The following is a 16343-nucleotide window of genomic DNA, read 5'->3' as shown; positions in this document are numbered from 1 at the left end:
TCCTCGGGTTACGGAGATCCGTTCCTACAGCGCGACGTAACTCGATTTTCGCCGTAAGTTGGAACCCACCTACATAAGCACCTACGTCACTCACATGGAGCACATACACAGCAGTAATGAAGTGAAACAGTAAAAAAAAATGTAAAAGATAATTCCTGACCTTGTGGTAAATAAATAATAAAAACATAAAGCACATATGTACATACGTCGAAATGACAGAACTTTTTTTTTTAATAAGTACTATAAATGGGAGATGGCGACATAACCACCAAACAACTTAAGTTGAGTCCGATGTAACCCAAGGACTGCCTGTATATGTATCTGGAGTTGCTGGTAGTCATGATTTGCAATGAGGTGTTTTTCTTTAAAAAAAAAAAAAAAAAAGCCAGAATGAAGACACAAGAAGCAGAGGTGAAAAATGGAGAGAAAACTGCCTGGGTTTTCCAAAGTACTCATCCCAGTCCACTATTAGAATGTATTGCAGACCCTGGATTACATGAGCTAGTTGCAGGCTGATCCCTGCCCCCCCCCCCCTACCCCAGGGGCATGTGGGAGGCAACCAACAGATGTGTCTCTCTCACTGCGATGTTTCTCTCTCTCTCTCTGTCTCTCCCTCTCCCTTCCATTCTCTCCAGAAACCAATGGAAAAAATATCCTTGGGTGAGGATTAACAAAAAATTAAAAATTAAATTTTAATTAAAAATATGGGGTGGTGACATTTTAAGCAGTAGTTCCCATATACTGGTCTGTAAATCACTGAATGCCCATGCATAATAATTTATTAATCAACCATGAAGTCAGGAAAATAATAAAGTGTTAATTTTTCATATTGCTGAATTTAATTGGAAGGACCATCCTTTATTTTTAAATACTTTGTATGGAAGTGTAGATAGTAGTTATCAATGTAGTGTTTATTTACACAATGGGCAAAATTAGAAGTTGGCATCATTATATCAATAACTCACATTTAGAGTTCTGAAATTTAAAAGCATAGAATCAGTGATTTAAACTTGGCTTTTGTTCTCATGTTGGATAATCTTTTTTATAATCTATTTTTACACGTTATTTCTGAAGGCATTCCTCCTGTGTATTTCATGGTGCCGAGTAAGTGATGAATTATAGCTGAAGGCTTTTCCACATTCATTACATTCATAAGGTTTTTCTCCAGTGTGATGTCTCTGATGTTTCTTAAAGGATGAATCATGCCTATAGGCTTTTCCACACCGTGTGCATTCATATGCTTTCACTCCTGTATGAACAATTTTATGGTTGCTAAGGTGGATCCTCTGCCTAAAGGCTTTCCCACATTCTTTACATTTGTAGGGTCTCTCCCCAGTATGGATTCTCTGATGATGTGTTAGATACGCTCTATGACTAAAAGTTTTACAACATGCAGTGCACGCATAGGGCTTCTCCCCAGTATGAATTCTTATATGTTCACTTAGGTGTCTAATTTGTCGAAAGGTTTTCCCACATTCATTGCATGTAAAGGGTTTCTCTCCAGAATGAGTTCTCAAATGTTGGATCAAGCTAATGTTCTGGCTGAAAGCTTTCTGACATTTATCACATACATAAGGTTTCTCTCCGGTGTGAGTTCTGTGATGCTGATTAAGAGAGGAGCGATGTCTGAAGGTTTTGCCACATTCTTCACATTCAAAAGGCTTCTCACCAGTATGGATTCTCTGGTGGGTATTAAGAGATGCACTTTGACTAAAGGCCCTTCCACATTCCTTACATCTGAAAGGTTTCTCACCAGTATGAATCCTCATGTGTTCAGTAAGATGAATGGGTTGCTTGAAGATTTTTTCACATATATTACATTCATAGGTTTTTGTTCTTATGTAACTTGTTGGATGACTAATCAGATCTAATTTGTATTTGTTCCTCTTTCTAAGTGTGTCATATTTACAGTACCTCTGTTCTATAATAACATTTGAATTCACAATATTTTCCCCAAATTTGTTAGTTTCTTGGCCTCTCTTCTTGTGGAGCAAGATGGCTTGTCTTCCATCTCTTCCACTGGTGTCCTGATGCCTTTCTAACTCATCATATTTGGAGACTTTTCTCAATGTGGAATCAATTACATCATCCCTCATGAACCTTTCCATCATAATGCCTTGATATAACTGTTCCTGTAAAATGTCATTCTTTGCAGTTGATGTACTGGTTTCTGTTTTACTCTTCATGTCTGAAATAAATGGAAAAAATACAAATAACTCAAATACTTTATGCTTTGAAAACTCCATTACTATAGAGATTTAGATAACAATACATATAAAGTACATGAGATTTTCATTATATTTAAATATGGTTATGCATCCTGGAGAGGTAATGGGAAATTAGGAATCAGTAAACAGTAAAAGTATGATTTTATAAAAAGTAAAGTTTGAGCATTTTAGTCCAGCTCTTTCTAATATTAAGTAATGAAATTTCTGAGCTGTCTTTACAATATGTCTTTTTATTGACAACTACTTTTAGAAAACCATCTCAGAAAAATAAAAAAGATGTTCCTTCCCCACTCCAGTAGCAGCCAGAGACACTAATTCAAAAAATAATGTTAAAACTAAGAAAATTCACAAGAACACTGAGGTGTCTTTTATTAAAACTTACACATTGTTCTATTTCCTGTGCTTATTAATTTGTCCCTGGAAGTGTTATTTATACAAAGAAGACTTGTAAGAAACCCAGACTATATTGCTGCTATTACAATGTTCTATGAAAATATCCTTTAACCTTTAAAATTTTGACTGATTTTCTTGGCCCATGGACTGAAGGGACATGGGTTCGATTCTGGTCAAGGGCACATACCTCGTTTGCAGGCTTGATTCCTGGCCCCAGTCAGGGGGCCTGCAGAAAGCAACCAGTAACCAGTCTATGTGTCTCTCTCACAACAATGTTTCTCTCTCTCTCTCCCCCCTTCTCCTCCCTTCCACTCTCTCTAAAAATCAATGGAAAAGATATCCTCAGGTGAGGATTAACAACAACAAAAAATAAAGTAAAAATAATAAAATTCTGACTGGTTTTCTTACTTGATAATTTGTTGTACCCATTACTAATATCTCAACTGACAGCTTTGTATTCCTAAAAGGTATAACTTCTTGTAAAGATCATTATATTTCCACATTCTAAATGAATAGATGCAAGAATAGAGTCTACATTCTGTAGGCCCCCGATTCTGGTCCTGAATAGTGGGGAAGAGAAGACAGGGAAAGACAGAGAAGCCATCTATGTCCCCCTCCCCAATTCAGTATCCAGGCCTGAAGCAGCCCAAGCTAGGGAAGAAGAAAAGATTTAACTTTGAATGAAGTTTCACTGAACTAAACATTTTACTAAAATCAGACTGTTATTATTTAAAGGGACTAGACCATTTATGGGATCTCTTTGAGATTTTACCCACAGGTAGGGAAAGAACCCCATTGCAACTTTTATTATTCTTTCATTATTATAAGTTGAAAAAGAAAACCCAAGAGAATGTACAAACAAATTATTGGAATTAATAACAGAATGAAACAAGGTGGTTGGCTATAAGATCAATATATAAAATCAACTGTATTATTATACCAGGAACAAACAGAAAACATAATTTTAAAAAATATGCTATTTACATATGAAAAGGTACCACCTGCCTTGGCTCACCTGCATTGGGATGTCCTGGGCTTTCTTTCTCTGTTATCCATGGCTCTTCTCCTTTCTCCAACTGGGAAATCACCCTAGGTTTGGAAAATTCATATCCTGCTTATGCAGTAAAAAAAAAAAAAGTATGAATGCTTATGTTGAGGTCTAAGAACCATCCCCAGAATTAGTTCCAGTCCTAGGATTTCTGAAAATGGAAAGGGGTACCTCAGCATGTTTTTCTATTTTAGCTCTACAAAGTAAAAGAAGGAGAATCAGATATGGCCTGGCTTGATTTTCACAGGAATAAGACAGAACCCAAGGCGAAGATCCAGGGAATCCATGACATTAACAATTTAGAAATAATGGCTCTCCTGAAATGAGCAGGTTTCTGGATAAACAGTTAGCCCATCCTTACCCACTGAGACCAGGTTCCCGTAGTTCTCCAGCATCACCTCTCGGTACAGATTCTGGTGAGCAGGGGTCAGTTGCCCCCACTCCTCCTGGGTGAAGTTCACAGTTATATCCTTGAAGGTCAACCGTTCCTAGAATATAAAATACATTGGTTTTGCCCAGCCAGCATGGCTCAGTGGTTGAGCATTGACCTATGAACCAGGCAGTCACGGTTCGATTCCCAGTCAGGGCATATGCCCCGGTTGTGGGCTCAATCCCCAGTGTGGGGTGGGCAGGAGGCAGCCAATCAATGATTCTCTCTCATCACTGATGTTTCTATCTCTCTCTCTCCCTATCCCTTCCTCTCTGAATTCAATAAAAATGTTTAAAAAATAAAATAAAAACATATTTTTTTAAAAAAAGAGTTCCAGAATTGGTAAATATGTGTCCACATATGAAAGGCTCATTTTCTTTTCCTTTTAACTTTCCTAATTTTTTATGACACAATTTACTATTAAAAACTAAAATAAGAACAATGTATTGTGGGATTTATAACATGTAAAGATAAATGTATTGAGATAATACACAAAGAATGAGAGAGAATAAATGGAAATATAAGACTTTCATATTATATGTGAAATTGTATAATATTAATTCAAAGCAGCTGTGATATGTTTAAAATTTCATATTGTAGTGGTTAGAGCAACCACTAAAAACAAACCAAAGAAGAATAGCTAAAACGTCATTAGGGACACAAAATGGAATACAAAAAAACAACAACTATTTAATCCAAAAGACAGCAGAAGAGAAGGAACAAAGAATAGATGGGACAAACAGCAAACAAAGAATAAGAATATGCACTTAAATCTACCATATCAATAATTATGTTTACTGTAAATGGACTAACCAAGCAAGATCCAGCTATATTTAAGAAGATCATACCTTAAATATAAAGACAAAGAGAGGTTGCCCTAGACAGTTTGGCTCAATAGATAGAGCATTGACCTGCGGACCGAGAGATCCCAGGTTCGTTTCTGGTCAAGGACACCTACTTCGGTTGCAGGCTCCTGCACGGGCCTTGGTCAGAGTGCGTGCAGAAGGCAACCAATCAATGTGTTTCTCTCACATCGATATTTCTCTCTGTCTTTTCCTCTCTCTTCCACTCTCTCTAAAAACCAATGGGAAAATATCCTGGGTGAGGATTAAAGAAAAAAAGACAAAGAGCTCCACATCCCCCTGGTGCACTGCCATGTGAGGACACAGCAAGAAGGTGGTCACCTGCAAGCCAGGAAGAGAGTTCTCACCAGGAATTGAATCTTCCAGCACCTTGATCTTGGACTCCACAGCCTCCAGAATGTGAGAAATAAATGTCTGTTGTTTTAAGCCACCCAAGCTGACAAAAATAATTGGGCCACAGGTAACACAATGTATGCATTAGTTAAAATTTATCAAATAATATACTTAATTTTTATATTAAATTTTATCTTGAGAAATACTGAACTCCATTTACGCCTGTTACAATGGTATGGGTTATCAACTCTGAAACTATCTTTCTTATGTTCCAAGCTTGAGCAAATGAATTAAAAATGGGAGCCTGATTTCTCATTGTTGAAGGAGAGCATATATACAGTAGCTCCCCCCTCCGACTTATCCATGGGGAATATGTTCCAAAACACCCAGTGGATGCCTGAAACCATGGATAGTACCAAACGCTTTATATAATGTCTTTTTCCAATTCACTTAAAACACTTATCTGAAATGCCAGCATCACTAATCTTTCACTTTGGGGTCATTATTAAGCAAAATAAGGGTTACTTGAACACAAGCACTGCAATACCATGACTATTTGATAACCAATTGCTACTAAGTAGTTAAAGGGTGGGAAGTATATATAGCTGCAAATGCTGGATAAAGGGATGATTTACATCCTGGGCAGGATGGAGCAGAATGGCGTGAGATTTCATTACACCACTCAGAAAAAAATAAATAAATACACAAAGAGAGGTTAAAACTAAAAGAATGGAAAAAGTTATACCATGAAAACAATAACTAAAAAAAAACACTGGAGGATCTACATTAAATCAGACAAAGTGGACTTTAGGAAAAGAAATATTACTAGGCATAAAGAGACATTTCATAATGATAGGGATCAGTTCATTAAGAAGACAACAATCCCACATGTTTATGCATCTGACCAGAGAATTCAAAATAAAGCAGAATTGATAGAACTAAAGGGAGATAGAGGCAAAATCAAGACAGAGATTTTAACATTCTTCCCTCAATAATTGAAACAATTAGACAAAAATTCATCAAAGATATAGCTTTAAACAACCTGTCAACCAACTTAATCTAATTGATATTTATAGAACATTACTGAATAGATTCTTTTTAAAATTAAATTTATATTTTGAGATGACTTTAACATGATCATTTTACATATAAATCTATTTTGAGATAGATTTACTTGCAGTTATCTATATACTAGAGGCCCAGTGCACAAAATTCGTGCCTGCACACCCTGCACCCTCAGCCGGGCCTGCACCCTCTCCAATCTGGGACCCCTCGGGGGATGTCTGACTGCCTCTCGCAATCCGGGACCACTGGCTCCTAACCACTCACCTGCCTGCCTGCCTAATCACCCCTAAACCCTCTGCCTGCCTGCCTGATTGCTCCTAACTGCTCCTCTACCAGCCTGATCATCCTGAACTGCTCCCCTGCTGGCCTGATAGCCCCTAACCGCCTATGCCTCACCCCGTTACCTGGGACCCAGGATTCCCTCCTCCAGCCAGTCACAGGCACCTGGGACCTGGGCTTCCCTCCCTCTGGCTGGCCGCAGGCACCCAGGACCTAGGCAAGCTTCGCCCAGGCTGGTTGCAGCTGCAAGGGACCATGGGCGGGTGGCTTCGCCCAGGCCACAGCCGCAGGCACCTGGGACCACGGGGTGAGCGGCTTGTCCCTCTCCTGGGCCGCAGCCACAGGCACTGGTGCTCGGGACCGCGGGGCGGGCAGCTTGTCCCCCTCCCAGGTCGCAGGTGCAGATGCAGCCGCAGGTGCCTGGGACCACGGGGCAGGCGGCTTGTCCCTCTCCTGGGCCGCAGCCGCAGGCACTGGTGCCCGGGACCGCGGGGCGGGCAGCTTGTCCCCCTCCCAGGTCGCAGGTGCAGATGCAGCCGCAGGTGCCTGGGACCACGGGGCAGGCGGCTTGTCCCTCTCCTGGGCTGCAGGTGTAGACGCAGCCGCAGGCGCCCAGGACTGCAGGGCGGGTGGCTTGTCCCTCTCCCGGGCTGCAGGTGCAGACGCAGCCGCAGGCACCTGGGACAATGGGACAGGCAGCTTGTCCCTCTCCTGGGCCACAGGCACAGGCGTTGGTGCCCGGGACCACGGGGGCGGGCGGCTTGTCCCTCTCCTGGGCCACAGGCACAGCCGCTGGCGCCCAGGACCGTGGGGGCGTGCAGCTTGTCCCTCTCCCAGGCCACAGCCTGGCTGATCCCCATTCCTCTCTCCCCAGTGTTGAGTGTCTGAGCTGTTACGGTGTGATGGTGTGAGGGTGTGATGACCATTTGCATATTAGCTCTTTATTATCTATACTAATAAAAGGGTAGTATGTTAATTAGACCGGGTCGACCAGACATCTTCTGGACATCAGACTTCCTTCGGGACAAAGCCACGGTGGTGGGGGCCGAGGCAGAGGTAGTTAGGGGGGCAATCAGGCTAGCGCAGGGGAGCAAGCAGTTAGGGGGTGATCAGGCTGGCAGGGGAGGGCAATTGGGGGCAATCAGGCAGGCAGGCAGAGGCAGTTAGGAGCCAGCGGTCCTGGATTGTGAGAGGGATGTCCGACTGCTGGTTTAGGCCCGATCCCTGAGGGCTGTTGGACATTCCCCGAGGGGTCCCAGATTGGAGAGGGTGCAGGTCAGGCTGAGGGACACCCCCGCATGCACGAATTTTGTGCACCGGGCCTCTAGTATAGGATATAAAAGGATAAGTGGCCGGCTGTACGTCCGTCCCTCCGACCCACTGACTGGACTCACGCATGCGTAATACCTATAAAGCTCTCTCTGGTGCCAAGTGCACACGTGTGTTTCGATCTGTCATTGTTGATCGTGAATTTGGTTGACACTTCTATTATAAACAGCAAATAGCGATATTAAAATATTTCTTCTAATTAATTTCCTTTCAATGTGCACGAATCCGTTCACTGGTCCACTAGTAAGAAATAAACAGATCCCATGTACTAACTACTGGGGGCAAAGCAGAGTAAGGGGCATGAGGGAACTTTCTGAGATGGTGGAAATGTTCTAGATCTTGATTGCAGTAGATGGTGTATACATATGTCAAAATGAGCTATGCACTTTAAGTGTTTTATCCTATGTGTAAATTATATCTCTCTCTCTCTTTTTTTTAATCCTCACTAAGGACATTTTTTCCATTGACTTTTAGAGAGAGTGTAAGGCAGGGGAGAGAGGGAGAGAGGGAGGGAGGGAGGGAGGGAGGGAGGGAGAGAGAGAGAAAGGAGAAAGAGAGAGAGAGAGAGAGAGAGAGAGAGAGAGAGAGAGAGAGAGAGAGAGACATTGATGTGAGACACATCAACTAGTTGCCTTCCGCATAGGACTGGGGGTCGAACCTGCAACCAAGGTACATGCCCTTGACCGTGAATCGGACCTGTGACCTTTTGGTCTGAGAGCCAATGCTCTAACCACTGAGCAAACTGGCCAAGATAATAGACCTCATTTTTTAAAAATCTTTTTCCAGAGCTAAGTTTAAATCCCATCAGTTTCAATAAGTGTCAGGAAGTGAGGAATTCTAAAAAGTGGAATGCAGAGATAACCCCTTAAATAATTAGACTATTATTGCTTCCACATTTCTCTAACTCTGGAATGCATTTCAATCCTAGAAAGTATTAGCATCTGAATTAGCTGAGGAAACTGAGATTTTAAACAGCTAAAAAATATTGCCACAGATCACCAAGCAAGTAAATTCAAGAGCTAGCTAAGTTCAAATCTTGTACCATCTAATTTTAGAATCCAAGTTCTGTTCGCTTAAAACTCTTCTGTCCTCGAATAACATCTGCTCTTTAATGATCTTCCTTTTCTGTTTATTCAACAATTTTCCTTCTGTCTCACTTATCCTTCCACCAGGGGGTGAGGACACCCATTCTGACACCCTGTTGTATCTGCCCAGGCTAATGTGTGCACCTGTGGCCAGACCATTTCTTCTCTTCTTGATTCTTTGGCTGCAGTTTGATCTCTGCTCCCAATATACTAAGGGCCACCTCATTAAGTTCACAAGTGATATGTGTACAACATTAAGAATGTCAGCCTGGTCTGTCTGGCTCAGTGGTTGAGCACAGACCTATGAACCAGAAGATCAGTTCAATTCCCAGTTAGGGCACATGCCCAGGTTTCAGGCTCAATCCCCAGTGTGGGGTGTGCTGGAGGCAGCCATTCAATGATTCTCTCTCATCACTGATGTTTCTCTCTCTCTCCTTCTCCCTTCCTCTCTGAAATCAATAAAAATATATATATTAAATATATATATATATATAAATAATAAAAGAATGTCAGAACTTTCTTCTCATTTACAAAGTTTGTTTTTCAGTTATAAATACTAAAAAATGAGGCTTATCTTAGAAATTAGCAGCACAATGTTAGAGTTACATGGAGGAAAGTATAACTTCTATGAGCAGATAAATTGCTACCACCGTTGCCATTTTCTGTACAAGAGCAATATTCTCTGAGCTTCCTAGGTTGAATTCATTAGCCTCAACAATCTCCCGCTCCAAGAAAAGGGGCGTTAAGCCCTTGAAAACCAAGAAGCATGTCAAAAAAAAAAAAATGAGAGGAAATTCCAACCCACCTGGAATTCTGCTGTCTGGGCCCCAGAAGTTCCTTCATCTTTTAAACTTTCTCCCTGGGTCTCATCAGCATCCTGAGATAGCAAAGCTGAGGAAGGAAAAGAGCCATAAGGTTTGTACTCCTCAAAAGCCCCCCAAACTGCCTGCAGACCTGCTGAATATGGCTCCTCTCGCAATACATTCACAAAGAGGGACATTTGGAGTGACTCAAGCAGACTGGAGGCCCCTTAATGAGGAGGATCTGCAGTGTGTTCTTTTGGGCATTTGTGTTTCCCAATGGTCAATGCTGGTCCAGAAGCACAGATCTACCGAGCCACTCCTTTGTTCACTTCCCATGGACTTCCAGGCACGCTATGGTCCACCTGAAGCATATCTTTCCAGCACTAGTTTCCTCTAATCACCATCCTCTGTCTGTTGGTCTTGAACACCAATCTCAGACTACAATGATCTCCATTCTCTGATACTTTTAAAAATAACTTAGACATCTTTCAAGGCCCAATTCAATGCTATCTGCTTTGTGAAAAATTCTCAGATAAGCACAACTAGAAAAATGTTTCCTATCTCTTGTCTTCCAAAATAAAAAACAACCTTTATCATAGCATTTTCCTAGGATACCTTCTATTATGGGTATGTGATCTGGGTGTGTGTCTGTCTCCATCAATTAATAATTAGTGCCCTAGCAGGTTTGGCTCAGTGGATAGATCGAACGTGAAGGGTCCCAGGTTCGATGCCAGTCAAGGGCACATGCCCAGGTTGCGAGGTCAGTCCCCAGTAGGGGACATGCAGGAGGCAGCCAATCAACAATTCTCTCTCTCCCTCTACCTTCCTCTCTGAAATCAATAAAAATATATTTAAAAAATATTTAGCATTAGAGGTCATTATTCATTTTTTCCATCTGTCAAGATGCTTAGCAAAGTTCCTGCCTGACACAGCTAGAATACAATAAATATTGACTGAATCTACAGTGTTAAAGGTATGAATTAAGAGACCACATAAAACACACAAATTCCTCTATTCATCTATCTATCCTGACCAGACCACTAAATAATGTGTAATTTTGGACATATTTCCCACTGAACCTATATTTCAAGGTAAAATAAGAGTAATCAAGCATGTCATTCTTTCCTCTCAGCAGAAGATGAAAAGCAAGAACAGATATTGGTTTGAGGCTAAAATGACCGAAACTTGTGAAGAAAAACCATTGGGGGCGCTTAAGGGTGCAAAAAGCTTTGACTTTGCTGTCCACCCTTAAGAGTCGCTGGCGGGGACAGTCTTGTGTTCTGTTTTCCTGTCCTGTGTAGTACTGAGGACAGGAGATGGGAGCAGCACGGGGCAGCATGGAGCACATGTCAACAATAAGCCTGTGCTGAGAGCACAATAGTAAGTACTGCCTCCTTGCGAGGCAGCCGGTTGAGTATGTTTGAGTGCATGCCTCTCTATTCTTCTAGAGCAGTGGTCGGCAAACTCATTAGTCAACAGAGCCAAATATCAACAGTACAACGATTGAAATTTCTTTTGAGAGCCAAAATTTTTAAACTTAAACTTCTTCTAACGCCACTTCTTCAAAATAGACTCGCCCAGGCTGTGGTATTTTGTGGAAGAGCCACACTCAAGGGGCCAAAGAGCAGCATGTGGCTCCCAAGCTGCAGTTTGCCGACCACAGTTCTAGAGCAGTGGTTCTCAACCTTTCTAACGCCGCGACCCTTTAATACAGTTCCTCATGTTGTGGTGACCCCCAACCATAAAATTATTTTTGTTGCTACTTCATAACTGTAATTTTGCTACTGTTATGAATCGTAATGTAAATATCTGTGTTTTCCGATGGTCTTAGGCGACCCTGCTAGCGCTTCTCAACCTGTGGGTAGCGAACCGCTGCTATAGAGCCTAAGACCATCAGAAAACACAGATATTTACATTATGACTCATTAACAGTAGCAAAATTACAGTTATGAAGTAGCAACGAAAATAATTTTATGGTTGGGGGTCACCACAACATGAGGAACTGTATTAAAGGGTCGCGGCATTAGAGAGGTTGAGAACCACTGTTCTAGAGAAACAACAAGGCAGGAGAGGAGGGATCCGGAAGCAACAATCCCACAGCCAGAACTCCAGAACTCTCACAGCTGTCCCTTTCCCAAAAGCCACAAGCATGAACCTCAGAGACCTGCTTTCCTCCAATGTTCTCCCCGAGACCAGAACAATGAAGTGTACCTATCTTTTGACACACAAATGAGATCTCCTAGTTCCCCATCCATTCCCCCCTTCATCAGTCTATTCTTACCTTCTCCTTCAAACATCTTAGTCACATCCTCCCATAGGGGCACCCCCTCCTTGGCCTTCTTTGGATGGTGCAACTTCACCCAGGTGCTGGCCTCAGCGGGCAAGGTGATCAAGAGCTGCTGCAGCATAACGATGTCCACCTGATTGGGCTTGTCCACTTCCTGGGCTGAGAGGCTTCACAGTTGTGTGGTCCTCCTCTGGTCACAGTCCCTGCCCTCAGGGCTTTGGCATGCTCCTGCAGCCCCAGAACCTGGGGGCTCCGAGAGGCTAATGTGACGTGGACAACTCTGAAACACTGGCTCCTCTCTTAAATTAAGTACGGCCTCCCCGGGAAGCAGCCGGTTGAGTAGGTTTGAGTGTACGCCTCTATCTTCTTCGAGAGGAACACAAGGCAGGAGAGGAGGGACCCAGGAGCACCCTCATACAGCCAGAAATCCAGAACTTGCAGAAATATATTTAGAACTGCAAAAGATCCAAAAACAAAGAGTTGGCATCAGTGTGGGAAGAAGTATAATCAATGCTCTTGGATGTGGCTCTGCCTCCCAGTTCTCCATACACACACACAAACAGCCAAAGATACACAGACAAAGATACACGATCCTGCCTTGACTCCCCCCCTTAAAAGCCACCTGCATCTTCTGCCTGGATATAGATTTGAAATCAGACAGCCTGGGTTAGAATCCTGACTCTTGCACTTAAAAGCTCTAAGGCACTTCAACTGAGCTTCAGTTTCTTCATCTATAAAATAATAATCGTACTTCATAGTGTTGTAAAGTTGATTAATTGAGACAATGTCGGGCAAACAATAAACCTTTAGTAAACATTATTATAAACCTTTTGCTTTAATGCTGCAGCAGAGCATTATCTTTTTAAGTTATTTTTTTCTTCATTTTTTTTGAGAGACAGCGAGAGATAGCAATTTGTTGTTCTACCACTGAGGATGGAACCCACAAACTTGGCATATCGGGATGATGCTCTAACCAAGTGACCTACTGGGCCAGGGTCTTCTAAAGTTATTTTTAAAAAAAAAAAACAATTAATAAATCTCAATTCAAAGTTAATGTCAAGTATGTCAAATGATGAAATAATCATATAGCTGCATTTTCGCATGGGCAAGTAGTGACAGACACGCCCACATAGATGCCTAGAAGCTAGCAAAGTCCTTTTAACCTCTCTGTTAAGATGTATCCTGGTTTCAAAAATGTTAACATTTGGGGAAAGGAGTATGCCTACAGATGGAGGAAATCCAGTACTTCCAGTACAATTGAGGACCACTGCAGAAGTGTTTGTAACAGGCAATTTTGGAAAAACAGAACAAAACTCAAATACATCCTCTGTCTCATCCCGCCCCTGTCATTTGAGCAGGTAGATCGCTCCACGGCGACCAGGTCCAGTGTATCTGGGACCCTAAAATCTGTCCCATCTCCCTGGAAAGGAAGCCCACCCAACTTTTTGAAGTTTGTGGGGGAAGGGTCTGTGGTTAATGGGCATCTCTTGTTTTCAGCTGTGACTGGTGCAGAGCAGGGGGCTGCATCCTGCCGATTGGAGCACGTGGGAAATAGCCTGCTTCTGAATATATAAATAGTAAATGTCTTGTTACCAAAGTGGAGAAATATATGAAACGGTTAATGGCAGAGAAGCTTCTTTTAGAAGATGCCCCTTCTCACTACTCCCAGACACGCCTCCCTCGGACTGACGACAGGCAGGGTGGCCTCCTACTCACCAGATCCGCCTCCGCCGCTGGAGGACCGGAGATGGGGGCGGTGAGAGCGCTCGCTCTAGAGGTTTCAGCTCCAGAGGGCCTGTTTGGAGGAGGGCTGGTAACAGATTTTGTTCTTTCCCAGCCTTCTACAGACAAACCACATTCCCAAGCAAAACAATCATTCTTCAAAAGACGCCCAACGTCCACGTCGGCCTCCGGACTGGAAGTGGGTCTGCTCCAAATTCCCAAGGAGAAGCGGCCTAGGGCGGGTCTGCTGCTCCGGATCAACCAACGCGGCCTTTCCCCGCCGCACGTCTCGGAGCCGGGCTCTGGGCGCCGCAGAGGGAGAGGTGCCCGGAACCCGCTTCCCGCACACCTAGGCGAGGATGCATCTCGGAGGAGGCGGCTTCAGTGCCGGGCGGCGGCGGCCAGGTCCTCCGGCGCCCGCCTCCGGGGCCGCAGTCCGACGTCTCCCGGCGCCCCAGCCTCGGACGCGCCCGCGCCACCGGTCGCCTCAGCGCAGGCCCCAGTGCAGCCCGGGGTACGGCCCACCCAAGGCGGCCGCCGGGCAGCCCAGCCACCCAGCCCAGCGCCCGCTAGTCTTCCCGCGGCTCCACCCGCTCCGCCGCTGGCTCCGCCCACGAGGGCCCTGGAGGAGCCCGCCGGCTCCAGGATTGTGGGGCGCGCGCGAAAACCCGGAACCTGGATGCCGTGGAGCGCGCCCTCCAGCGGACTCTCCAGACCTAGGGGCAGCGACCACCCCAGTGAATCTGCAGCGTTTCCTGACAGCGGTCCAAGAGACCGCGTGGACCGCCACCTCTTACGGAGGGGAAGCCCCTTCTGTCATTCATTCATTATTCATTCATTCATTCATTCATTCATTCACCAACTGTCTTCTTAGAGCCTAAGATCTGCCACGCATTGTCTCAGAATCTGAGGCTAGCCCTAACTGGTTTGGCTCAGTGAATAGAGCGTCAGCCTGCGGACTGAAGGGTCCAGTCAAGGGCATGTACCTTGGTTGCGGGCACATCCCCAGTGGGGAGTGTGCAGGAGGCAGCTGATCGATGTTTCTAACTCTCTATCCCTCTCCCTTCCTCTCTGTAAAAAAATCAATAAAATGTATTTTTAAAAAATCTGAGGCTACAGCAGTTATCAAAACGCATCCAGCTTTCTTGTATATTAATTCCGGCGAGATTAAGCAGATAAATAGAAAAATAGATAACATTCTAGGTGATGGTAAGGGCTATGAGGAAAAGGGAAGCAGCGTATAGAGTGGGGAGTAGAGGATAATAAGAGTTCCTCTCTGGTAATTGTGGGCTAGGATGGTTATATCAACCCACCTCAGAAAACAATATTAAAAAGTAAAAGTCTGGTCCGGCTGGCGTGGCTCAGTGGTTGAGCAGCGATCTATGAACCAGGAGTCTATGGCTCCATTCCCGATCAGGACACATGTACGGGTTGCGGGCTCAATCCCCAGTAGGGAGCATGCAGGAGGCAGCCGATCAATGATTCTCTCTCATCATTGATCTTTCTATCTTTCTCCCTCCCTCTCCCTTCCTCTGTGAAATCAATTAAAAATATATATGTATTTTAAAAAGTAAATGTTGGAATATATATATATATATATATATATATATATATATATATATATATATTAATGTTTTTAAAGTTTACTAAACTAATGTTATTAGTTTACTAGGGCTGTCATAACTGGATGGCTTAAATGACAGAAATGTATTGTCTCACAGTTGTGGAGACCAGAAGTCCAGGATCCAGGTTTCAGCAGGGTTGATTTCTCCTGAGACCTTTCTTCTTGGCTACAAATGGCAGCTTTCTCCCTGTGTCTTCCCAGGGTCTTTCCTCTGCGTGCCTTCATGGCCCTGGTATGTCTCTGTCCAAATTACCTTTCTTATAAAGACACCAGGCAGATTGGTTTAGAGCACACTCTAATGCCTCATTTTAACTCATTTATCTCTTTAAAGTGATTATGTTTAATCACCAAAATATGTGGTTAAATACAGTCACGTTCTGAGGTACTGGTGGTTAGGATTTCAACATATGAATTTGGGGGGACACACAATTCAGCCCATAACACGGTGTCTAAGAGATGGCAAGATAGAATTATCAGACCAAAAGCTGGAAAGCAAGGATCCAGGGAGATAATCCAGTTTGGAAGAGGTAATCCAACTTGAAACACTGGAAGATGCTTTTGCCCTGAGACATTTACCTAAATGGAAATTGTGATCATCCTTTTACACTTCAAAGAAGAAAAATATCAAGTAAAACACAATGTGTAGGGAGTGAAGTCCAAGATCTTCTGTACAATAACGGGTCCCCAAAAGGCCACTCCCTCAAGATGAGGATGAATTGGAAGTGGAATTGCTGGGGTTAAATTACCTGTCTCAAGTCTTTTATATATATACTAGAGGCCCGGTGCATGAAATTCGTGCACAGTGGGGGGGGGGGGGGCGGTTTCACTCAGCCCAGTCTGCACACTCTCTAATC

The 16343-nt window shown here is 43.5% G+C and overlaps 2 protein-coding genes across 4 annotated transcripts in view; one reads left to right on the top strand and one right to left on the bottom strand.

Moving 5' to 3' along the window:
- The window catches only part of RIMS3 (regulating synaptic membrane exocytosis 3), a 273736-nt gene that overhangs the window by 78196 nt on the left and 179197 nt on the right, over positions 1–16343 (top strand). The window lies entirely within an intron of this gene.
- Positions 371–14434, bottom strand: ZFP69 (ZFP69 zinc finger protein). Of its 3 annotated transcripts, none has more exons than XM_079776143.1 (6): positions 13860–14434; positions 12138–12598; positions 9859–9944; positions 4031–4157; positions 3637–3735; positions 371–2188 (listed from the first exon to the last, which is right to left on the bottom strand). In XM_079776143.1, the coding sequence occupies exons 2-6, from the start codon at positions 12262–12264 to the stop codon at positions 1056–1058; spliced, it is 1572 nt and encodes a 523-aa protein (XP_079632269.1). In that variant the 5' UTR covers positions 12265–12598; positions 13860–14434; the 3' UTR covers positions 371–1055. The 3 variants fall into 3 exon arrangements, with proteins under 3 accessions (XP_079632269.1, XP_079632270.1, XP_079632271.1); XM_079776144.1 differs by having other exon boundaries at positions 3637–3732; XM_079776145.1 differs by lacking the exon at positions 13860–14434 and adding an exon at positions 5284–5398 and having other exon boundaries at positions 12138–12275.

The sequence above is a fragment of the Cnephaeus nilssonii genome (genome assembly GCF_951640355.1).
Source record: "Cnephaeus nilssonii genome assembly, chromosome: 7".
Taxonomy (NCBI): Eukaryota; Metazoa; Chordata; class Mammalia; order Chiroptera; family Vespertilionidae; genus Cnephaeus; species Cnephaeus nilssonii.
Note: the sequence above shows the minus strand (reverse complement) of the source record. Positions and strands in the feature narration are given on the sequence as shown.